This window comes from Drosophila subpulchrella, chromosome X (assembly GCF_014743375.2).
Source record: "Drosophila subpulchrella strain 33 F10 #4 breed RU33 chromosome X, RU_Dsub_v1.1 Primary Assembly, whole genome shotgun sequence".
In the NCBI taxonomy this organism is placed as follows: domain Eukaryota; kingdom Metazoa; phylum Arthropoda; class Insecta; order Diptera; family Drosophilidae; genus Drosophila; species Drosophila subpulchrella.
In genome coordinates this window covers 11,607,591-11,634,052 of record NC_050613.1, presented here as the reverse complement: position 1 = coordinate 11,634,052, position 26,462 = coordinate 11,607,591, and the positions used below count along the sequence as shown (strand labels likewise).

Here is a 26,462-nt window from a genome sequence, read left to right as displayed (position 1 = left end):
TATATAAGGGATAGGTGAAAATACATTTAAACTCTTATATTTCCGTAACTTTGCATAATTTGTATTACTTCCATTAATAAATAACATTTAATACATTAATATACTTTTTTTAGCTTATCCTAATCTTAAGTTATTTAAAGTTTAAGTTTATTTAAACATCAGAAAAATATGTTTCTTATATATTATTTGCATTTGATAATTTAAGATCTTTTTCCCCGGTGTACATATGCAAAGCAGATGCCAAGGTCCTTTGCCAGTTGGCGAGGGCCCCACCCAGCGAGTCCTTTTTAAAATTTTAAGACATGTAAATATAAAAGGTCCTGCATCGTCCTGCGCGACGGCGAGTTTGGCAGTATCCAGTGCCCAACTTCCAACTCCCCTTTCGCAGTTCCAACTGGCAACCCCCGAAGGTCCAAGGATGGGCATCCGAATATGTATCGCCCGCCAGGATCTATAGTCCTGGAGTCCTGTGTGTGTTAGTGTGTGTGTGTGGGTGAGTTTATGGCCTTGTATGTTGCCAATGTTATGGTATTGGGGCTGGGATATCTGTTCATTCGTTTGTTTGTTTGCTTGTCGCTCGGTTGGCGTTTGTGTGCGTGTGTCCTGTGTCCTGTGCCGTCCTGTCCGGCCTTTTCCGTCCTTTCCCCCTTTTTTCCGGCCCTTTCCCCCTCACCCCACCCCCGCGATGAGGAATTTTCCAACCCAACATCATCGCATCTGCAAATGTTGTTTTCCTTTGGGTTGTTATTATTTTAAATTTCTGTTTTCGGTTGTATTTCTTTTTTTGTCCCCCCCGTTTTTGCCCTCGCCTTTTGCATATGGCCTGCTGCCCCATCCTTTTTGGCGCTATCGCCATTTTGGCCTTACTTTTATGTCGGACAGCTTCTTGCCCTTTGCGGAGATATTTTTTCTGGTCATTGGTTTGCTTGGAAATTATTTAAATAATATTTTAGCTGTAATAGCTACAATATAGCACAAACATTGTAAAATATTTTTAAGGTGTTAATTATCAACAATTTATATTTATTTCTGGATTCTATCTTAGAAAAAATTTGTTACTACAAGAATTTATATTTAGAATATCTCCTTTCCTAGAAAAAAATTTTGTAATAATTATACAAATATTATAAATGTTCGTTAAAATACAAAAATAAAATATAAGAAAATAACATTTTCCATTTACTTTAAATATAGTTTAGTTCTATAACAAACCTTTGTGATTAAACGAAGAAGCCAAATCTATGAAATGATTTAGGACAAGTGAAAAGTAGGCTGCCCATTTTCAATGGAAGCCGCAGGAATGCATACCACCCACAATTTTACAACCACTTTGCAAAAGAGAAAAAAAGAACAGACAAAAAAAATGAAAACCCTTTAAAAAACAATACACGAGCTGTAACAGGGCCATTAATTTCCCAATTTACAGTCTATTCGCAAGCCGTTGCCAAAATTGTTTAAGGTTTTAAAACCCACACACATATACACCACACATGGACACACGGAGATGCTGATAGATGTGTGGGTGAGTGTGAGGGGGTGTGAGTGTGGGCCAGTGGCCATATGTCCATTTTGGAGAGGAATTTCCCTCCGACGAGGTGTGCGGTGCGTGTGTGTGGGTTGTGGGTTGTCTTCTTGAAGGACCGCCTGCGAATGGGGTGGTAAATGCTGCCCAAGGGACTTGTAGCTGGATACCAACAAAGTTTTTCAAAAAATAAACGAAACGCAGAAGAGTATGCGAAGGAGAAGCCGCCAGGAGCGCAGCAAGGACATTCGGCCAGGTTGATTCACACAGATGCTCTTCCCTGACCGAATGAAAAGGATAAATATCTTTATAAGCAGTACACTTAGTATATCATTTTTTTTTTAAATATATTTTTAAAATATAAACAGTAATAAAATAAATTAATACCAAGTCATACACACTTTTAACTAACTCCACAAAATTTTTCTTAGTTCTTAGGGTGCAATCATGAATTTATTTTTTAATATTTCTAAAGATAATAAACCTTTATCCAACATAATAATATTTTTTGTTACGTTTAAGATAGGACTTTAAAATATAATTTTTAAAGGGTGCTGATATGCTTACCAAACTGAATCGCCTGGCCAAAGGCAGCTGAAACGCAAAAGAAACGCCACCACATGGTTTTATTATATTGTGAATGTGATTACCTTAAGGATATGCAATAAGCACACACACACACACGCCCAGGAGGCAAGGATCTGGGGAACTGCGAACTGGGAATGATGTGTGGAGATAACCAGCGTCGGCGGAGCAACCCATTTCGAGGCTGGACAGGCGACGACCCATCTACCATCGCCATTGCCATCTGCAGCCCATCCGGATCTCCATCCTCCATATCCTTCCTATCCTGGCCCATTGCATGCCCAGCAGTCAGTCGTAAAAGCCAGCCGAATGGGGCGGCGGCTGGGTGGTTGGATAAATGGATGGGGGGCTCTGAATGAAAAGCCGGAGCCACAAAGATACACGAGATACGGATGCAGAAAAAGTATCTCACAGATATAGATACCGCGCTGAGCGCTGCATGAGCATTTTCAATTAGTGCAGACAACGCGGAGGCCGAACGAGGGGCATTCAAAGGTTTATGGGTATAAAGCTATAGCTTAAATACAATTTGGACTGACAAAACAGGAGTTAGTTAAAAATATATATATATATATATATATTAATGAATGTGTTTAAATTCATTATCGGATCCATTCTTACCTTGTGAACATCGGTTTGAATTTAAATGAAAGTATTTCACTTAATTTTTTTCATTTTTTCTGATTTTGAGCTAAAACATATCGCCTAAGAACGAATCTTTATTATTTCATTGATATTTTTTTGTTTAATAAAAATATTACTTTTTGAGCAATTAGGTAAACCTCAAAAAATAATCATTAAATTTTGTATTTTATTATATTACTTATAATAATAAAGGTCCCCGAAAAAACTTGAAGATAATTTTAGCTTAAACATGTCATAAGGTTTATCATTTATTTTATTCCTTTTAAATAAACCTTATATTAAATGTTTTTAAAAACCATTTTCATTTTAAAATAAATTCACTTGCTTAAAAGATGATTTACATTTATAATTCATTTTTTGAATGATTTCTTTTCACAATTACATACAAATAGGCCTTAGAAAGATATTCATAAATGCTTAACAGACACTTGCATAATTTTTCCCAAATATGAATATTAAAACCCTTTGAGCTGCCCTCGCTGACGTGGAGTCATGTGCATGGAATGAGTTGCAGTTGATGCGGAATATGGAAAGAAAAGGAAAAAAGGGACGCCAGTATGAGGATGTGAGGATATGGGGGGAGATGTATGCAGATGTCATGTGGACCGTGTGCAGCACGTAGCATCTGTGGACCGTGGACCACCTTGGCGAGTCCTGCGCGTCCTGTCAGCCGTTTTTGCAGCCTTTCTGCACGTTCATCCTGCCAACTGCAACTGTGCGAATCTTGAAAAGGGCCAAGCGGTAATGGGGTAATGGCCATGGAGCGGGGTAAAAACCGAGGCAAACCGAAAATCGAGGATAAGAACGGATAATCTAATGTCACAAGGATCTGCCACTCACGGCGAGTCATCGTCGTCGTCCCAACACACAGCCTATAAATAACTGCAAATAAATCAAAATCTATCAATGCGAACAATTCGATGTGTTACAATTGACTTCGCCGATCAAAGCCGTCCTGCCTCTGGCTCGGCTGCATTTTCGTCCTTCGTCCTGGGTCCTTTCTATTTCCTTTTTTTTTTGCTGCCATACCTTTTGTGTGGAGTGCGCGACCAGAGAGTATCCTTTGTGTCAATATTATTAGCAGCAGCCGAAGCAAGCAATCGAAAGGATAATGGCCGAAAGGGTGACAGGGCACTGGGTTACGAAATGCACTGGAAAAAAATGATTGGCGAAGGTAAAAAATATGTTGAAATATTAAATACATACTAAATAATAATAATAATATTGGATATATTGGACAAATCTGTTTAATTTAAGGATCTATATTTAAAATTGTATCCTAATATCCAGAAATATAAAACAATATTAAGTTGGCAAATCAAATAATTCTGTATAACTACAAATATTTCCTAGAATTTATTTTAATTCCGTTGGAAATTTTAAAAATATATGTCACCTTTTCATTTTCCAACCATGAAATATATTTATTAATACTTATAGTTTTTTAACCACAAACATATAGATATCCCTGAATTTTTCTCACTGTGCAGAAGCCGTGGCTTTCCATTTTCCACCACTCCTGTCCGCAGTGAGTGTGCGAAATTTTACAGTAATTTAAAAGAGAAAAAAAAGTGTTTCACCAATTTAATCAATATTACACAACCTATTCGAGAGATACACGCACACCAGGCGTATCTGATATCGATGCGCTTCCTAATGGACACTGCGCTCTAATTTTATTTATGATCTAATGTGCCGAGGGAAAATCGGAAAATCGGAAAATTCGCGAGTCGAGGTGCAGGGATGCAGGATGGATTTCAGGAGCGGAGGACGAAGGATGAGTGTGAAAGGGCATGTATCTGCGGACTGATATCCCGTTGTCTGCCGATTGAATTTACGCGCTCTGTTTGCCATTTGGCCTGTGTCCTGTGTCCTTTTCCCTTTTATCCTGTCACTGGGCGGTGGGCAATTTTTTAAAATAATTCTCTTCTGCTATTTTTCTTTTGTTTTTTGTTGGTTCAACTCACCGCAATACAAACGAAACTGAATCAACAGGGGCGGGGAGAAAGGGGAGTGGGTTTCGGCAAAGAGAGTGAAGTGAAAGTGATGCTGAAATCATTTTCTGACAAATAGGAGGATGGGTAAAATACGTATTTGAAATAAACAATAAAACACAAATTACCAAACACAATGACAAGTAAGAATAATAAGCATTTGTGAATCAAAATCTGCAGATTTATTTATTGTTTTTAAAAACATATTAGATTGCAAGCCATTTAAATACTTAAGAAAACCACTTAAAACTGCGTAAAATTAAATACGAAGAAATTTAGAAATAAATTTAAAAACATATTTTCAGGTTGAAATGCTATATATAATCACAGCTAAAAAATATTAAACAAAATGTACTTGTTAAATGTTTAATATTATAAAGCAAGAATTAATTAAAATAAAAAACAAGATTTTATTTTTATCGCAGTATTAGAAATGATAACTTTTTAAAAAATAAAATATTTTTAAGCCACATTTATCACACCCAATATTAAATATATACCCTTTCCATTAGAAAATTTATTTTTTTAAGCAATTTAAATCGTTAAAATCCGTTTAATAATTAAAAAAAACTATAAAGTCGTTATTAAAACGAAAATGGCGAATAAATGAAACAGTTTCTGGTGCTTTATGAACATAAGTTACATTCCAAAACCCTTTTTGCAGATCCCATCTGCTAAAAAGTGGATGGCCCTCTTAGATGAATCAGCTCATATCCCCCGTTGACCGGCTAGACATTCCGCAAAATCATTTTACCTCCTGTGTCCTTAATCAGGAAACCCACAGGACACGCAGGGTTAGGCCAAGATCTCTAACTGCTGCCCGAAAACCGAAAACTGAAACCGAAACCGAGGAAACCGATGGAAGAGCGAAAGAAAACCCAAAGGGGCCCCCGAGGGCCGTTTTGCACTAATTAATAACAGTAAATTCCCCCAGCGGAAGGACTATCTCCCTTTCTCCCTCTCTCATTCACTCTCTCTCCTTTCCTACAAGTCGTGAGTCCTTTTTGGTTCTTCAGGACATTTAAGAACAATCCTTTGGGTTACTGTACTGACAGCTAAAAAATGTTGCATAGTTTTTTACGTCTTAACGAGTGTCAACCACCGGAGTCAGGAACTCAGGACTCAGGGGCTCAAAAGTCCTGCAGGATGTGTCTGCGCATGTGTGTGTGTGTACGTGTGAGGTGTGTGTAGTTTGTGTCCACTGGCAGATTCTCCCTTTTAGCTAAATTGGCAAAAAAACATCCATTCCCTTCCATTCCATTTCGCTCCATTCAACGGTGACCCACCCACTCCACTTAGAAGTCCATTTGAAAACCCCACAACTACCACTACTACGACGCAACTACGAAACGATGCTAATTCATATTCAAATGAATGCGAAATAAACCCCAATCACAATTATTATGAGACATGTTAAATGGACCAAAAGTCCTGACAACCAACAACAATGCCGGCGCACAAGGATGCTAAATCTCTCACACCCGTCGCACTTGGCCACATTTGCAGTGCAAGATGCGCATGTCCTGTGTGAAATCGTCGGACCAACGAGTGGACATGTGGAGGATGGAGTTTAAAGGATGGAGGACGAGTGAGAAAATTCTGGTTAAAAGGAGGCGAAAGGACGAGGGGGGTCAACAAAAGAGAAGCCCCTCGAATCGTTCGTATTTAAGCTGTGAACGAGAGGTACTTATTTGCATACTGCATATAGAACACAGATCCTGCAGCAGCACGTTTAGAATCCTTTCTGTCGATTCAAATTATCATAGGTGACAGAAGGTACTTACTTTAATAACTTTAAGTTTTAGGTTTAAGGATAAATGTTCTTTCATTTTTGAAAGTTTGGTACTCATTCGGAATGATTGATTATTTCTTATTTCATCATTACAAGAAATTTAGCATAATAATATATTTTCATTTTCATTTTCATTTTTAAGAATGTTGTGCAACTAATATTTCAGGTATAAAGATCGTAAAGCTATACATTTTTCGGGTCTTCATGCTATAACATTTTTAAGATAACAAAAACAAAAATTAAATTTATACTACAAGTATATATCATATGTATGGTTCCTTTATGGTAATCTCAGGTTTGAAATCCATAAAATTATAATATTAAAAAACAAAGAACACATTTTTCTTTTATGTTAAAAGTTAAGAACCGTCTTTAATATACGATAGACTTATTAAAGGGTAACTTAACACCAATCTTAATATTATTTTTATTCAGTTTAAATTCAAGTGAAATGGATTTCATACATATACTTAAAATATTTATAAGGCCTCTTAATCGCTAGTCGTTGAGCTCTCGACCATGAGACATTTCCTTCAATGGGGATCAGGGTTTCGGATAAAGTTCTGTGGACTTGAGTTGGACAATCTGGATACTGGATTTTCTCGTGGGATTGGGAGTGGGTGGGTTTTCCTGGGCCGCGGCAAACAAATAAACATGCTGTCAACTGCCGTCTGACATCGCACGTCCCTGCCACCCACCACCCGCCGCCCAGTGCCACCCCCTGACCCACCGACCCCCCCACCATCACCATATATTCCATTCCTATCGCAGGACACAGCCACATTTGCATACGTGCGGCCAATGTCCCAGGACAAACATACATGGGAAAGGGCCGTTGAAAGTTTTTGGGAAAGAACTTTCATTAAACAATGCGACTCAGCCGCCGAAGGTCCAAAAACTCGGAACACACAGGACTCCGGAACTCTAGGACTCCAGCTTCCATTCAATTCTATGTCGCTCTGGTCTCCTGTTCTTCAGGCTTTACACTGGGAGAAACAATGCTTTAGATGTTATAGGAAAAATACGAAATGTTTAATATAAATTGATGGATTCATTAATGTTTATTTGACCATATAATCATTATCGATTTATTTCTTGATGTTTTTTTGAAGTGGCTTTCAAAGTGGATTCAATAATGATTATTAATATTATTTGTTATTCAATGGCATTCCAATTGTTACCCTTTTTAAATACTATTTAAAATAATGAAAATTACAAAAACTAACCAAAACCTATTTTTCTTTGGGAATACCAATGCATAATTTCTCTCAGTGTTTGAGTATCCAGTGGGTGAGTGCGTGATTGTTGATTGTGCGTATATGTGTGTTATGTTTTGGTCTGTTTTGTCAGTTTTTTGGGGGGTAAGCAGGGGGTTGGGGGGTCGAAGGAGGGTGGAGATTTTCCCGCGGTTAGCTCCCAGCGCCATTCAGTCTACTCTCCACCTCCCCCCACTCCTCCCCTCATACTTCTCAAAAAAAAGAATGATTTTAATATTAGCTAATGGATACCGCGCCAACACAAACACATCACACACATGGGCGTCCGTCCTTAGGTCCTTTTCCGATCCCCCTTTCCTTCCCAACCCCTCCCCCCTTTTCCCGCATGACGGTATGATATTTCAAACGCTTAATAATAGCACTCGAAAATAAGGAAATGACACAGCCATTATTTCGTTGTGCTCTTTATTTATTTTTTATTTTTGCTCCCGCACATTCACATTCACATTCATATTCATATTCATATTCAAATTCAAATCGCTGACAGCGTCGCGCTTTTTGTGGCCCAATTATTTTGAAATTGTCTGCGAAATGCAAACGTTTAGTTTTCGCAAATGGTTGCACAGGATTTTTGGATGGGGGATTCGCCAGATACCTCATCAGTAGAAAGGAAAGTTATTTTTCAAAAATACAAATTGGGAAAGGGGGTCAATTTTAAAGGACATTTTTTTAATAACCAGCACAAGCTTTGGAAACTACGATTTATTAATATTATATATATTAACAAATAGTACAATCATTTTATATTAACAATACAAGAAATCATAATCACATCCAATTTAATATTCTCCATAGAAAGCTATCACTTAAAATAATAATCGAATTGTTGACCACACTATATATACATTACAAACCATTTCCCCACCATCTACAATTTCTAGATCCCCAACCATTACCCGAACAATGGAGATAGAAATGCGAAATCCAATCGAGCGTATAAATTATGGCTAGTTAACCTCTTCGCAGGACCTGCAGGACCCGGACCCCAAAGTCGCACTCAATCATGGTCAAATCTTGACAAAAGTATTTACTCGCATGCCCCGAATTATGTTTATCCAGCATGCATATTTCATGGGTCTAATGGTCGTCCCCCCAAACCCCAAAAAAAAAAGGAATGGGGTATTCAGTATGAGGTATCAGGTGAGTGGAATGCAAACAAACAGATGCCAAAGGATCCGGGAATCAGGGAATACGGGGATCCGGGCCCCGAGATCCGGGACAACTTATTCCGAATGCTAAATCGTTCGAATCCTTTTTCCGGCACACTCCAGCGAGCAGGAGAGCTCACGCTCAATAGCACAAGGACAAATGCAACTGGCCCTTGGCCTCCCAGTCAAGGCCCACTCCCTGTGTCCTCTTGGCCATCCATCCATTCAGCCATCGGCATTCTGGGCAAGACCCAGGACCGAGGACCACGGACCAAGGACCCAGGACCATGGACCTCTCCGCCCCACCGACACATGTCCCATCCATCATCACACAATCACAAAATGAGTATCATGAGCCCAGTCCAGTCGTAACCCCCTTTGCTAAACCCCCTTTGAAACCTAGCGCCCCCCCTCCCCACCCCTGCAAGCCGCACACGTAGCATTCTAAGGGCATAAAGCGTACTTATCGGCTTTTCCCCGAGCTCGTCCGAAGACCGACTAAACAGGAGCTGAACTGCTCAAAATACCCAAAACCAAAATCTCGAATGTCCATTAGCATACGACGAATCCACCTATACCGAGTTTTCGGTCTACAGGGGCGTTCTTTTGGGGAGCTCTTTTAAGGGGGAAATATAAATTATATTTAATATACCTATTTCTTTTCAGTATAACTTTACCTCTTAATATTATATACTTAATATAACTAGTTACAAGAAGTTAAAACAGAAATACAATTTATTAAGATGGTTTCTTATCCATTTTAATTAATTTAATATATTGTATATCCATATTTTTATTACCATAATCAAACAAAAATATTTTCATATAATAAGAATTCTTTACTTATAAAAACAACACTCTCGAAATTGATATATTATAATTAGAAGTAGTTTTAAAATGTGTCATAAAGTATTCAAATAAAATACTTCTGTAGAATAAAACAATACCATAAACAACTAAAACCCCACGATGCGTACGCCCCTGCTGGCCTGCAAGTGCCCCCCGTTAGCCCCCAAAAAGCCTTAACCCTCCCAGTTATCCTGGCCACGTCTGCAGCCTTTGGCTGGAAGTTTCTTGCGCTCCTTTTTGCCATCGAACCACTCAGCAACTTACCACCCACACAGATGGTTTTCCAGATGGGGGATTGAGGCAAAGGTCTTCGGGTTGCCTCCGCATTTGGCCAGAATACACAGACACACACGGTCAGGGGAAAATCCACACCATCTGCCACACCTTACACCTAACCCAACAATCCAATTCCGAGGCAACAATATGCTCCGCAGCTTCGTTTTCCTTGGCAGCGAGGGGGTCATGGGGTCAGGGGTCATGGGTGGGGAAAGGGGGCCGCTGGTAAGCCGAAGGGGCAGCCATATTGCAATGTATGGCCAGGGTGCTTGGAGCACGCAGCCAGCAAATGTGGACGTGATGCTCGAACCTGAAAACCCCCATCCCCCATCACCTCTATAAAACCTCGCTTCAGCAGAAGCAACCCCTTCATCATTTCAAATTTAAATTTAACCTTTTGTCTTAATACGGCCAGGCGAACAACGAGCACGAGCTCCTGTCTTGGGCATCATAAAAACATCGTCAAGTCGATGGGATAAGACCGGAGTCCGGAGTCCGGACCGAAAAACCGGACCGAATAGAGACGTATGTAGGTATGTGAGGTGGTGGCAGGAGGGCCAGCTTAGACCCGTATTATTGGGGGAGGCAACTAATTTACGGATTTGCCACCCACACCCGACAAGCGACTTAAATGTCGGCGAAGAATACGGTTCAAAGCGCTTAGGAATTGACCAGAAGGAGTTACGTTTCAGGGATAATTATACAATATTCCAAATTGACGTATTTATTTTAAGCATTTATTATCCAAGATGTGTTCTAACGGAACTACAGAGCTTATTATCTTTGAAAATATGATAAGGTTCTATTATTATGTTCTTCGTGTATATCCAAATTGAAGGTATAAACATCGTTTCTTTTCCAAATGATATTTTATATAATACGTTTATTAATATAACAATAATAGAAGACACAAACTTAAGATATTTTTATAAAATTTACTAAATGAACATGAACATATATTACCTAAGAAGTGTACTATAGGAATTACAGAAAGTATCATCTTTGAAAATATGATAGTATTCCATTATATCTATGTTGAAGTTATGCAGGTAGAAACATTGCTCTTATCTAAATGATATTTTATATAATACCATTATTATTAGAAAAAAACAATGTCCCATTTTAAAAATAAATTTACTAAGTCAATAAATACCTTTTGTGGTCTAAATGATCTATTTATTTTTAATAAATACTGAAATTAAAATATGTTTTTCCTCGTGTAGTATAAACTTGAAGATGGTCAGCCGAATGAGGGGGCTTAAAGTCGCCCCCAAAGTTACCTCAATCAATGAAGTGGCAACAAGGAAAAGGAGGATCCTGCGGAGGACTATGAGGTGGATAAATAGGGGGTTTTAGGGGGCGGCATGGGAGTGCTAAAGAGGCGCGGAGTGGGTGGTTTGGCAATGTCCAAGGGGAATGCTAAGGGAAATGGCCAAAATTCAAAATGGCCACTTGAGGGGTGAGTGGAAAGCCAACGGCGAGTTCTCTTCTGTAGTGGACAACTTGTACAACACATACAAACAAAAAGGGGTAGGGGGTGGGAAATGGACGTAGGGGGTGGGGGGTGGCCGAGAGGCAGCAGGAACGGAACGACTCCAGAGTTATCAACATAAAAGTCAATCTGTTGAGGGGGTTGAATGCGAACACAGTCCGCAAAAGGGCTAAGCAGCAGGGGCGGGGGGTGGAAAAGAGGTGGCAGGGGGTGGCACGGGCGGACAAGGGGGTGTGCAGAACGCAGTGGGGCAGTCACAGTCGTTAAAGCCCCCCTTATTGACCCCTTTGTTGGAGCGCTAAAACGCAAAACCGAAACCACACAGAAAGAAAATGTAACTTATTATGAACTAGAGGCTAAAAAAATATGTTTATAATAAGAAATATTTATATAATTTTCCTATTAACATTGAAGAAAATATAAATATTTAATATTATTAGCCACATTTTTACATACCATCTATAATTCAAGTTATTGGATTAAAAAGTTATTAAAATTTCTGGCATTTTAAGATTTGGTCTCACTTAAATTAAACTTTTAGAACATTTTGTATGATGATATTCATATTTATTTATTACCTATCTTTATATACCATTCAAATTTGTTGTTTCTAGTGCCAGCTTTATTTTTAATGTTGACAAAATTCAAGTAAGGTTCCAATCAATCAACTTTTTAGAAGTGAAAAGTTGAAGATAAAAATTAAATTCAAATCAAACTGAAAGAAAGCAGTGAAAGCTAACACTTATTATAAGGCTATTATTAAACATCGGATTTTATCTAAAATCAGTTTTTAAACCCCGATTTTAATCTATCCCTGATTGGCTACAAGTTATTTTTACAAAACCAAAATTAGATTAGGCTTATATATATTTATGACTTTTTGAAAACATTTGTTAATCAATTTAAATTTATTAACATTGTTGAATAAACAATTTATATTTAAAAGTGCAGTAAAGTGGTACAAAATATTTCTTGCTCTGCCCAAACTGGACTGGCTCGCTGGCTCTCTCTCTCATTATTTCTGACCCACCACCACCACCCCCTCGCAGGACTCGAAGGACATTGAGCGGGCTGGTCGTTAGTGCTGGTGGCCCCTTGATGGACGGCCCACGGAGCTGAGCTGAAGTGGCTGCCAGTTTTGTAGTTGTTCGTGGATTGAAATCGCACATATTTCACCTTGTCTGCCGTCCCGCTCACACCCCCTTGGCCGGCCATCCTGGACAGCTCCTGAGTGTCCTGAATGTTCCGAATGTCCTGCGTGGCGTTGCGTTTCGCTTCGTTTTCGAATGAAATCGAAAAGTCCACCCCTAATGGCCAGCAGCTAGCGACCAAAAAAGCTCGCGACTCCTGGACCCCGGACATCGAACGGACCTGAAGCGGCCATTTGCCATTCAACCCTATGCGGCCGGTGTCCTTGGAACGGGACAGCCCACAGCCCACAGAACTCAGCCCACACCCACCACCCCTTCTCGCTCTGACATTTGTACAATTACATTTATAAATGCCGAGCTGCGATACCAAACGGGACGACATGGAAAAACACACTGGAAACGGGGGAGCAAAGACAATCGAGGGTCTCCAAGTTCTTGAAATTTCGATTGGGGGCTGCTCCACAGCCTCACCCCTTCATCTAATGGCTAATTTTTGCCATTGGAAGTCTATAAATTACCCATTACCAGGAGATCTTAAAGTTCCCAATCCATCTTGGTCCTTAGATATGTACAAGAGAGTCTATCTTAAAAAAATCCAATTTCATAAAAAATTGAATAAAAATATAATAATACTTACTTTAACAAAGTGTGATTTAAGATTTTTCATTTGAAAGCTTTGCAAAATGTTAAATATAATTAGAATAATTAACCACAACCTCATCTTTACCTTAATATTGATAAGATAGTTTAGAAAGATGTAAGAAAATCTACGATAATGACTTTAATAAAAAAGCTATTAAAAAGATTTAAGAGAGCCGTATTATATAATTTCTGATTATAATTTGGGATGTGTCCACAAACTCTTTGGAAAATAAACGTTTAACGTCCTTATGTTCCTAATGATATTCACAATTAACACTGGCAAACCCCTAAAGCTCTTGAGACCTCATAAGTAAGGGTCCTATCTGCGATCTCTGTCGAGGTGATCGCAAAGGGATCAAAGGAGCGGGGAACAATGCGAATTGGCTAATTGATGGCACTTCGGCGGACCACTTGACTGAACGGGATCGGTGCGTCCGATCGAGGACCTCGAAAAGCGCAAATCCGATCGAGGAGCACCGATAGCGATGGGTGTCGGCCGATAATTGCAGCTCGTCGAGCGATAACGCGACCATCCGATCTTCGCGGCAGTCGATCGGCTTGTGAATGTGGCCGGATGACTCGCGGATTTGCCTATCCCGCATTTTGCGAAGGGTTAACTAGGCACTTCCCTATCCCAAAAATCGGGGTTGGTTCAGTACTCCCCTCGCAGTTTTTTTACCTGGGCAATGGGAATGTGAATAAGAATGGATATGGGACACGCTATTGGGACATCTTCGGATCGCGTAACCCTTTCGGGTAAATCGCGTTAATCCCGCGCCAGGTAAAGGGAAATTATCATTTTTCATTCCGGCCTGACATCTGGCTTCCTCGCGGGTTAAGGGATAGCCAGCGTTAAGATCGGCATCCTGAAGTGCCCACAAAGGAAGGAAGTGCAAAGGGGAGAAATGTCAGCGCAAGGACTCGCCGAAAAGCCGAATAAAAAACGAGAAGAGGAAGTGGAAATGTCACACGGTCAGAAACTCTGACTTATTCAACTCGCCTAATTGAAATCACTCGTCCTTTGTTTTTCTCCTCAACAATGAGTACGACCTGTCACATGTCAACGTTGGCAAACAAATAAACGCAAACCGAACAATAAACCACTCAGGGCCTACTCCAAAACAAAATCGTAGCTGGTACATATACAAAAAAATTAAATAAAAAAACATATCAATTAGTAGTCCTTGAATTTTCAGTCAGTCTGATTTGTTGGAAACCCAAAATCAGAGCTGTTAAAGCCAAGAAAAAGTTCAGTAGCAATTTTCTACATTCCCATTTTATAGAAACAAAACCAAAATTTCAAGTTAACAAAATTTTAGGAAAAACAATATTCATTCTGGTAACCATGTCGAAGGCAACGAAGCTGCGCTTTGCGCTGATCACCGAGGATGTTCTGGACAAGCTGCGGCCGCGATCTCAGTCGGAAAATGCCCGATCTAAGTACATGGACGAGATATATATGGTTATTAGGACGGCGGTCAACGAGGCTGTGGACGAGAAGTTGCAGCAGTTGAGCACGACTATTAATCAGATGGTCGAGGAGAGGGTTCTTAAGATTCTGGAGCAGCACGGTTTCGGCAGGTCCATGGCGGGGGGCAGTGGCTCGGTTGGAAGGAAAAGAGAAAGGGATCATAAGGATGTCCAGGAGAAGGAATCAGCCAAGGGGGCAGGCGAGTGCTCCAGTGCCTTGAAGTTGGCCAATCTGAAGCGTCGTCGACCCAAGAAGAATAACAATCCAAGCGTGACCTTCGCCACCGAGGAACAGTTAGCCAAGAAACCCCGGACAAAGGCCCAGAAAATCACCGTAATGCCCATCCATCGGGAGAACCAGGTGAAGAACACTCCCTCGACCGGCAATAATGCTCCTTTGCTGCCAACTCCGCCACCACTCCACATGGATCACAATGCCCTGGATGCTGAGGATGACGATGATGATAACTTCTCGGATGTGGAGGAACCCTCCATCCTCACCATCGCCGCCAAATATCTCAAGAAACTCGAGGACTCCCGTCGTCGCAAGCAGCAGCAGCAGCATTAACTTTTCGACCTTACCCCTGAAATTGTTGGTCTAGAAAAATGGAAAGCCATCTATATGGTAGTTTTCAAATTGCTTCAAGACCCCCAATTTCCGGGAATACCTTTCCTTCGTATATCCTTAACTCTTTCGATCAATTTCCAAAGAGTGCATATACTATATAGGAGCCATCGACTAATGGAGCGGGTAAAAATGTTAATAAATTGAGACAGAGTCAAGTGATTTTATACGGTCTAAATCTAATATTTGAGATATAAAAACCAAATGTAAATTTATTGGGATTATCATGTAGTCGCTAAATTTTTTAATATAAATTTTATCTAAAATCATTTTCCAAGGAAATGAAATTTATTCTGAATGTTTTAATGTTAAATTAAATGATTTTTATAATGATCTAATGGTTTAAATATAACAACATTGCAAAAGCAATACCTTTTTATCGGGTGTAATGTCTAGTAAAATTAACTTTCCATTCCGGTAAATTTAAAATTAATCAAATATATAAAACAATATGCATTTATTATTTAAAATACGGAGGAAAACAAGGTGGAAACCATAAAAAAAAGGCCTCTTCAAAGTCGATCCCATTGGCTTAACCCCCGGCAAACCAATTTCCATTTATGCTAGTTTCCATATCCATCGCAACAACATCCGCTCCATCCCCTTGGCAAAAAAAAACCCACCGTTGAAGTCGTCTAATCCATGAAATATGTAAAGTGAAAAATTGAATCGCAAGCAATTGTAAAAATCAGCCTGGTTACATTTGAGGAGGGTAATGGGGGGTTAAGGGGGTTGGGCGGTGGACAGGGGCTGTGTGGGGTTAAGAGTCGCATAGTCTTTGCCGCTTATCAACGAACTGCAGACAAGGCCAGAGCATCAATCAAGAGTTTCCAATGAATGGCTATCGACTGAATTAGACGACCAGCTAGAATGTTCCCAGTCCCCATTTGCCAATCTCCTTTTACACGGAGAAAAAATACCACAGACTTTTGTTTAAAAATAAATCCGTATCGTTTATAAGTAAATTTAGATGGAAATCATTTAATCAAATTTGAAATATTTGAGTTAATATATTTTATGCTTAGCTAATAACAATCGATTTTTAAATATATTTCTATTTTTTATAAAAAATGTATTAACCCTTGAAAGTTCGCAAACTATATGTTTATAGTCTGCTTAATTTTTTTAAGTGTTTCTCCAGCACTTTTTGCGTCTTTTGCAAATTCTGGACCACCACCCAAAAAAAAGATGGAAGTGGAAAGGACAGGCAATATTTTTGCGGCTTAATATGTGTTAAAAAAATGGAAATAAATAAATGCGAACCGCTGGCGAAAAAAATGTTTTCCTCCAGGATGGCTGGGTGGGTCGGCAAGGGGGAGGTGGTGGTCGGTGGGTGGTGGTTAGTGGGTGTGGCTGGCTTATCGCTATCCTTGTAGCCAGTGACAGGACATAACATAACCCCTGGTATCTCCAGTGAGCCATGCGTGGGCGCCTTTTTCTCTTTTCCTCGCCGTTTTTTTTTTTTTTATATTTCTCTCATATGTGTGTGTGGTCACCCCGAAGAGGTCAAAGGGGGCGGCACCAGGGGGTTTCCCCAGAAACCCCAGCAAACGAAAAGGGGTAAAAATTGCTGACTAAGTACTTTGGAAAATTGCTTACATGTCTGCTATCTTCTGGCCGCTGCCCGCCTTCGTTTAGCGCTAATACATTGTCATTTATGTATAATACTGGGCATTGGATGGGGGCGATGGAATGGGATGGGGTTTCCTTTCCCGTGGAGGGTAATACCGTTGCCCAATCCATTTGCCAGGCCAGCGGACAAGTGTTGGGTGCCATGTTTATGTTTTCTCGTTGTCTATCATTTGAGAGGAGACCCCCGTGTCCCCCAGCCAAGGGAAAAAATTCCTTTTGAAGCCAAGTTCGCGTTTCAATTTTTTTTTGCTTCTTGTCGGTAATATAAAATCCACAAACGCGACGAGAACTTCACATATGACAACAGGGGACAATCGAAGGATGAGCTGGGGATGCGGCAAGGGAGGTGGTAAGGACGAAGGACGAGTTGGCCAAAGACACACGCCGCTGCTCTGGATGTTTGTGATTTTTGAAGCGGAAAATCAAAGTTAAGACCTGTTTATACGGCTAAAAAGAATTGGAAAATAAACTACTCTGAAAAATTTTGAAATATATTTTACATATAAATTACATAGAATATTTTTTAGTATTCATTATATTGTGTGTTAAAAATTACTTGTTAAATAAAAATTGTACACAGATGTCTTTAATTTTATTTTTAGTTACTTTTATATTGAAAATAATGTTATCAAATAAAATTAAATGGGTTTTATGTACCTAATTGGCTTATACAAATGAGGATGACGTCTAAGAACAGACATATCTTGAATATATATAATAACTGTAGATGTTTTTAAGAATAGTTAAAACCTAACTCTTGAATTTGTAATAATAATATATTTTAATATATTAAAGTAGGGATAAAAATAATATTGCATAAATATTTTCCACATCCAACTAAGTTAAGTAATTATTTAAGATCCATTTCTTATAAAGTGAAGCCTTGTGTGAACGGGGCTTAAGGCGCGACAGGACGAAACCGTGCGCCGTTTTCTTAGTATGTGTGCTTCCGCTCCCCTTTCGTTTTTGCGTGTGTTTGTGAGCGTTCGTTCGAGTTTCAGAAAATTGCATTTTTTCATATCATTAGGTTTTATTGGTTTCTTCCTGTTAAATATGCCCAGCTCCCCGCCAACCACTTGCCACGCTCCACGGTCCCAGGACCCAGGTCCATGGTCCTTCGTGTCCTGCTCCTTTTGTCTCGCCCGTTGTCAAAACAACAACACGGCCACACGCTCCAAAAAACAACCTGAACATCACACATGAATATATATATATATATATAGATATATACAGTGGTCGGCATAAGTATTTTGACAAAACAAAAGTTAAGTATACTCATAACTTGAATTTACTTCTTGTAAACTATAGGCTTCAATGGAAAGGTAATTTCAATGCCGTTTGAATGATACAATACATTTCTTAACCCATTCAGTATTTATTGAAAAGGACGAATTTGTGTAAATCAACTTTTAAATTTTTTTTTAAAACTTTTTCCCTCGACTTGAAAACTTAAATTTTTTGATGCAAAAAGTTTCTTCAAACAAAAATAATAGTAACTACAAAAAGAATTTTTCAAAAATCATTTTGCTTATATTTTTTATGATTTTTTGAAAGTGACAATGTCGGAAAAAATTTGTATGAAAAAGAGAAAAATATGGCTCAAATGCATGTTTTTAAGCATTTTCAAAAAATCATAAAAAATATAAGCAAAATGATTTTTGAAAAATTCTTTTTGTAGTTACTATTATTTTTGTTTGAAGAAACTTTTTGCATCAAAAAATTTAAGTTTTCAAGTCGAGGGAAAAAGTTTTAAAAAAAAATTTAAAAGTTGATTTACACAAATTCGTCCTTTTCAATAAATACTGAATGGGTTAAGAAATGTATTGTATCATTCAAACGGCATTGAAATTACCTTTCCATTGATGCCTATAGTTTACAAGAAGTAAATTCAAGTTATGAGTATACTTAACTTTTGTTTTGTCAAAATACATATGCCGACCAGTGTATGTGTATATAATGTGTGTGGGTATATATTGTACTATATATATACTGATACACATGAGGCACGCATCATATCATTCGGAAACGACGGCACCGCGAGTCCTGCCCCATTTTCCCTGCCCATCCCATCCTGAACATCCTTTTATTTCTACTCCTGCGAGGCGACAAATGCAAGTTGGCGATTTCCCAGGGAGCCTTTGTTGTTGCGCCACCAGCCCAATTGGGGTTCCAGGGCACATCCTTAAGCACATCGTCCACCTGCGAAGAACAATGATTGGAAGAACAAATCGATTGGACAGACCCTGTTGCAATTAAGGACCACCAACCGAGCGCAAAAAAGGGAACGGATTTGGGGGCTTACTTAGTCACCGAGGAAGATACTAGTTTGAAAATTTTCCATCTTCTTAAATCCGCAATTTAATGTACTTGGTATTCTATAATATTTTACGATGGTAAAAATGTGTATATAAAAAATGTCCTTATTTAAAAATCGCTCATGTATTCCTATTCATTAGTTTTCATTGTAATTAAAAAATATATTTTGGAACGCGAGCTTATCCATTTAAAATTGTATCTTTGGGTTGATTAAAGTAAAGACAAGTAAATCTTGCAAGATACATTAAAAACGCCAACTAATATAAATTTCTTAAATCATTTAAATATATTACTAACCACACTAAATATCAAATTAAATTTTAAGTTATATATTTAAAATATTGCATAGATTTCATAATTTAAATACGTAAAACAACAGTAAGGCTGTAGGGATTCTTTAGCCGACTTCTTCCAATATTTGTCAATAATTTTTCAAACCCCCCTTGAAGAATTTACAATTGCAGATGTGTCCTGTCAGTTCATCGCATTCGGAGTTGCTCAACTCCACTCCATTGACCAACTTAAGCCACAGACTGCGCAAAATATTTGTCCAGGCAAACACATTATGGCTGGCACGCAAGAGAAAAAAATCAGATTTCCATCCACCACGGCCCAATGCCTATGTAAATAAAGGTGGTTACATAGTGTACGAGGACACACTCGCACACACGCACACATCGACCACGTGATACATATGGGTCCCACATCAAATGTCCTGGCCACAAGAACAACAATGCCATGGGCCGTGGCAGCCCACCTGCGTAAATCAGGATCTGCAGGACCTCTGATTGACTGCCTGACACATGGGTGGGTGTAAGGGGGGCGGGAGAGGGGCAGGGTGGGCAGGGGAGCTTGGCGGGGCGGTCCTTGAAAGGATAACTGGTCAAGAGGCAAGGCGACCCAGCAGGCAAATAGAGAAGCTCCTGTGTCAGCGCAATATGCCACTAAGCCAGCGAATCAGCAAAACCACCTGCAGTGGGTGTCTCTCGGCTTGCACTGCACAAAATAATTTGTACTTTAAAATGAGAAAGTTTTGTAAAAAAAATACATAGTTTTCCAATCTTAAAGGTTTTAGGGTTAAAAATCCCAAATATCTAAAAAAAAAAACTTTACACTTTTATTTACAATCTAACAAAAAAGAAATTTATCAACCTGAATTAAGATTATTTTTTAGAAATCCACAACTAAAGGATTCTTAAGATAGTATTTTTAAAAATTTGGTTTAAATACAAATATTAAAAAATAATATAATTTAAGTTTAATTATAAAAAATGTATTAAAAATCTGTAAGGTTTTAGGAAAAACAGCATTGGACTTATATTTTCTAAAAGCTTTCTTGACATACAAACATGATACCCATTTCAGGTGATATTTTCCAGCGGTGTGTCCTTAATGCTGGGGTCCTTTTTGGACCCCTCCCCCCCCACATGTGCGTGTGTGGGTGTGTGTTGGCTGTTGTGTGGGTGTGTGCTCCTTGTTGATGATGCGCTTGGGTGGACGCCGCCCAGCGGAAGAGGAAATGAAAAAAATGAAAGAGAGAAACAGGACGAACTGTCCGTGTGGCGTTCCGTCGTCCTTGCCGATTCCGCCCGGTTGGATTGCAAAATTTTGAATTGGATACCGCTGGCACTCCCACTCCCCTTCCCCTTCCCCTTACCCTTCCCGCTCCCCCCACCCATCCCGCTTCTCGCCATTTCCATCCCTTTCAACGGACCTCTGTCGTCTGTCGTCCTGACCAAAAGGCAGGTCCTTCGTCTGCGTATGTGTGAGTGTGCGTCGTATTTGAAATTTTGCATATTAAAATATTGTCGTGCATGCAAAGGTCGCTCCTTCGAAGGGAAAAAAGGAATACGGAAAAAGGAAAAAGGTGCCCGGCGCCGTGCGTCGCTGCTTGTTTCTTCAGGGAACTGTGGTTAAAGTTGTGGGTTTTTTAAGATTTTATTATAATAAGAATTAAAAAAATAAAAAATAATTTAAATTTGTTGAAAAAATAAAATAAAACTCATTTTTTTTGGTAAATTATCATGTATATTATTAGCTCTTAAGAGTGATATAAACCAAATCATATTTTATACATGATGTAAAGTGATATAAACCATATTATATTTAACAATGTTAAAGAAATATATGTCAAAATGCATTGTTTTGTCAAATTATCATGAATATTATTAGTTCTTAGGAGTGATATAACCCATATTATATTTTATACATGACAGAAAGTGGTATAAGCGACATTATATTTTAATATGTTAAAAAAATATGCCAAATCAATTGTTTTGGTACACAAACATGAAAATTATAGCTAGAGTGATATAAGCCATATCATATATTATATGTGATTATAAGTGATATAAATCATATTATATAAACCATATTTTATGATATGTGATTAATCCTTTACTCTGTAGCTTGGGGAAATCTAAAAATAACATAATAATAATTCGATTTCTATCGTATATTTTCATCCCACTGTAAGCTGTTGTTATTGGGAACTGTGGATGTTGATGTGGGGGATGGGTAATGGTGGACGGGGCAACATTGGGACACAGACACATCGCCTGTGGTAACACAATAACGAATTTCCGTAGCAACTTCATCGTTGAGTCCTGCTCCTGTTCGCCAACCCACCCCTCGCCCCCTCTTATGATCCTTGGATCCTTGGACCCGATGCCGCTGAAATGTTATCCAGTTTACATGGTCCTGCTTCATTTGGAACTTTTCTCTCTGCTTTTTCGCATTAGTTTTTTTTTTTGCCCACCCGCGCTGCGTTTGCTACATTTGCCGGCTAAATTCTGCAAGGACACAAGGACACGGCGAGTGGTTGGGGCAGGACATAAATGAAATTATACACTTTTCCGTGGCTGCACTCAGTCACACAGACAGACAACCCATATGCCAATAATAATAATAATAATAATAACGAATAACGAGAATAAATACGATAAACAAACAAACTGGAAATAGGAAAAGTTGCCAAACAAACAAGAATCAAACCGAAAAACATTTTGCATTTTGCGGGGGTAACTTGATTCAGCTATTTAGACAGAAAAAAATATAAGCTTAAGGATGTGTTATTGAAATAATATGGCACTGTGAATAATCTAAGAGTAGGTAAACTATTTCTCAGTGAAAACGAAATTCATAAGAAATCCCATTTTCCCCCTAATCCTTTTTGTTTTTCCAAATTCGATCATAAATCCAAGTGACAGACCTTTGCAAACACTTTTGCCCATTTGTCGAACGTCAGTCAATGGGTTCCCAAATTTTATAGATTTTTCTTAGAGGGATAGAAAATCCGTTACATTTCATAACAAAGAATTATTGCACAAGACATTCGCAGTTTTCCTTCGATCCGTTTTAATGGATTTCCATTTGTTAGCATCCTGGCAGCCAGCCTCTTTTCGATTTTTTTATAGATCGTGAGAAAGTTGTTAACCCCTTCGAGGCCACATCTATAATTTATAATGATTAGGTACCGTTCGAGGTAAAGGAAAAGGTAACAGTTGCTGCAGCGAAAAGACGGACGCATCCTTTGGCTGAGACAGGGGGGGGGGGGTTAGATCCTTGTAGATCCTTCGAGGGATAACGGAGGCTGCCGACCGCGACAGAGGCGTCATCCCTCGGCAAGGGGTCGGCCGTGAAGGACCCGGGGTGCCGATGCTCCTCAGAGGTCCTTGGCCAGCTGTGATCCTTAATTTCACAGGTTCCAAGGGCCGGGATCCTTGCAGGATAATAGAACAGTCCTCGAGCAGACAACAATGGCACAACGGCACATTCCCTAACGAGATGATTGATCCACAATCGGTTTGCTTCGGGGTTGCCTCAAGGAGTTCGTCCCGGGGAGGTAAGTGGGTAGCTTGAGGTGAGGATTACTATTGGGATATCCGGGATACATTCAAAGAACTCTTTTGGCTTAAAATATCTATCAAAAATATTATTATTATTAAGAAATTCATTCAATTCAATTCGGTTTTATATAAATAATTACTATTCTTACTACTCACCTTTATCATCAATCATAACTAAAAAAACTTATTTCATATTACGAAGGTCGTACGTTTTGACTAATTTATATACGTATGTATGTATGCATATTAAATTTTATTAATTATTTTGAAATTACCAAATTAAGAAAACATTCACTGATAAAAAACGTAGTAAGAACATTAATCATATTTTGCCATGATGTTCATCTATTGATATTTTTATTAATTTTAAATATGGAAATGTTAAATATAATAATTATAGTTAATTTAAGGACTTTTTACATCGATTTCTAAAGGAAATTCTTATTCTTGTGGAGTATTAAATGCTAAAAGTGAAGATGATTTACAACTTATCTAATACGTTTTACCATGATTTAAATATTTTCATATGAAGTCTAATAACTTAAAAGTCTTCTTATAATATGTTTGTTTTAAATTTAAATAACAAATGCGACATTTAGAATTCGATATGCAATTATTTAATTTTACAACTCTTTTTTCACCAGTGTATGTTAAATTTTATTATTATTTTAATAATATGTAATCTATATTTTTGCCACAATAATAACCTAATAGACCATTCAATATAAATAAATGAATAAACATTAATTAATTTGTAGAATAATAAAGCGCAATCTCACTTGCTCCCTTTTCATTAATTAGCTGAATTTTAATAAAACATAAGCAATTGATTCCGATCGATAATTCATAGACCCTCCCCCACCAAGTGATTAACCCACCAATGGTCCCTTTGGCGTCAACTGACCCCTGGTCCGCCGATTGACCTCTCTCATTCCGGCCAATTCATTAATCAGGCAATTAGCCGGCTTTGAGTAGCCGCTGCCAAAACACACGCACATCGGAAGAGGGGGAGTCCCCATATTATACCATAAACGTATAAATATCAATTTGATCTGTCAAATATTGACACATCAAACCCTAAACAAACCAATGACAGGCTATATGGCCATGGCTACCCCCTGCGCCATTTAGCGGCAATTTATGAGCAACAAAACACCCAAAAAAAAGGACAAAAAATTGGTGGAAAAATAATAAATGAAAACAGAGAAAAGAGATGAGAGGGGAAAAAGGGATTTTTTCAGATCATTTCAAGGGTCCTTGACTTCCCGGCCCGGCCAATGAGCCAATGAATGATGCTGTTTCGTCCCATGAGCCGAGCAATTATGTGTATTATATAACATCATGTTTGCAGTTTAATGTCAAAAACTTTGTTTTTTACCCCAAAAAAAAAAAAGGGAAGGGAGAGGTAGAGGTAGATGATGAGAGGTTAGGGGATGCTGAACCTGGACCACATCTCCTGAATGGGAATCCTGTTTTCCGTGCTCCCTGGGTTCAAAGTGCGTGTGAACTTGAGGCTGTGCGGATGCTGCCGCATTGTGTTAAAGGTGTGAAGGCAGCGATTAGGGCCACAAAGCCAAAACAGGAGTCCGTGTAATGCGATAAGGCGCCAATCCCATTGTGATTGAGTTCCTCTATCTATCTATTTTTGGGTGAAAAAAATACAAGCGCAAAACTAGGGGAAATACCATTCCAGTTATCCTATTCATTGGCATCGGCAATTAGTCAAGTGGTTAATGAGTTGAGCGAAATCGCAAAATCGGATCGGATAAGGTCGCACAACTGTACACCTAGTGATGGATTTGGGATTTTGGATTTGGGTTTCCCGAATTTTTACCCTTACCCTTTTACAATTTGGTTTTTTATGCGATTTTGTGCATTTTTCCGGCACATTGGCGAAACTGCAATTGCAATTGGTCTGGGTTCGAGGGTCTCTATGTGTGTCTGTGTCTGCCAGGATGATGGGTGGGTAAAAAAGGGTTAAGGGCTTTAGGGGGTTACAGGGGACGAGGATGAGGACAATGACAAAAGGCGAAAAATTAAAAAATGGCACAACAGGCAAATTTCGCTGATTTTTTTTTACTTTAGGGTTGCAAAACGACAGCAGCGTAAAGAATGAAAGTACATTTTTGAAAAACTGTTTTCGAATACACAAATTTAACGATGCTAATGCCCACTGCGATGCACTGGGAGAATTTGTTAAGGGTTTGGAATTTTTGAAAATTTAAGTTTGAAATGTAATTCAGATTGATAGTAACAAGCGGTTTCTAATTTTTAAAGATCCAAATGAAATATTTTTTGGGTTGTTTTGAATATTTTCATTATTTTGCTTATTCCTGCTAAATAATATAGGAACTTACATAACTAATGCTAATTTTGCTAAGGGTTTTAAAAGGTGCAGATATTAAACATTCTGTATCTTAAACTGATTTTAATATAATTGTTAGGTAGACACTGGAATTTTATATTTTCATTTCAATAAAAAAGTTGTATTGTTAAAGTATCTATTAAAAAAGATATATTTTTAGATATTTCTTAATAAGAGATTTCCCGGATTAATATTTTATAATCAGTATTATATATTTGATGTTATATAGCAATGCCTTAAGAATTTTAGCCATTATTACAATACTATTATTATCAATATTTACAACGATAGCGTAATTCTTCAACAATATTTGCCTGTCAAGTTGATCAAATGGCGGTCTCATCAATTCAGATCAATCGAATTCCTTGCCCCCAGCCCAGGGATATACACAGATATGTTTAATTCGAGATCCCGCATCCTCAAACTCATCCGATTGAATTTCGAATCTCGGCTAGCAACTGTCCGCGGATATCGATTGCCGATTGATGTTGGCCAGGTGTTGTGCGTTGGGAAAACTGGGATGCGGCTTATGAGGTCCGGATTCCGGATATTGGCACCAGCACCTACCCTTTCCCTTTCCCTTTACCTTTCCCACTCCCCTAACCCCATCCCAAAAAACACACAACCCTTAATACCCACATTGTATCTACATACGAGCGCACATTTGCATGGCCTCATTTCTTTTCATCCATAATTTCAAATTGCGAGCGAATTTTCCCCGCTGCCGTGGCATAGTTTTTCAGTTTTTCCTTTCCGAACAGTGGAAAGGGGGGAGAAGGATTATTTATTTATTACGAAATTTTCGTCATTCGATGCGCGGCTGTGGCGCGTGG

The 26,462-nt window shown here is 38.7% G+C and overlaps 1 protein-coding gene across 1 annotated transcript; it reads left to right on the top strand.

Moving 5' to 3' along the window:
* The first annotated feature begins 14,587 nt into the window (after positions 1–14,587).
* On the top strand, positions 14,588–15,711 carry LOC119557130. Its single transcript, XM_037869713.1, has one exon. The coding sequence runs from the start codon at positions 14,719–14,721 to the stop codon at positions 15,409–15,411; it is 693 nt and encodes a 230-aa protein (XP_037725641.1). The 5' UTR covers positions 14,588–14,718; the 3' UTR covers positions 15,412–15,711.
* The last annotated feature ends 10,751 nt before the right edge of the window (positions 15,712–26,462 follow it).

Coding starts and splice junctions, on each gene's coding strand:
- LOC119557130 (XM_037869713.1), top strand. CDS start 14,719: ATGTCGAAGGCAACGAAGCTGCGCTTTGCGCTGATCACCGAGGATGTT.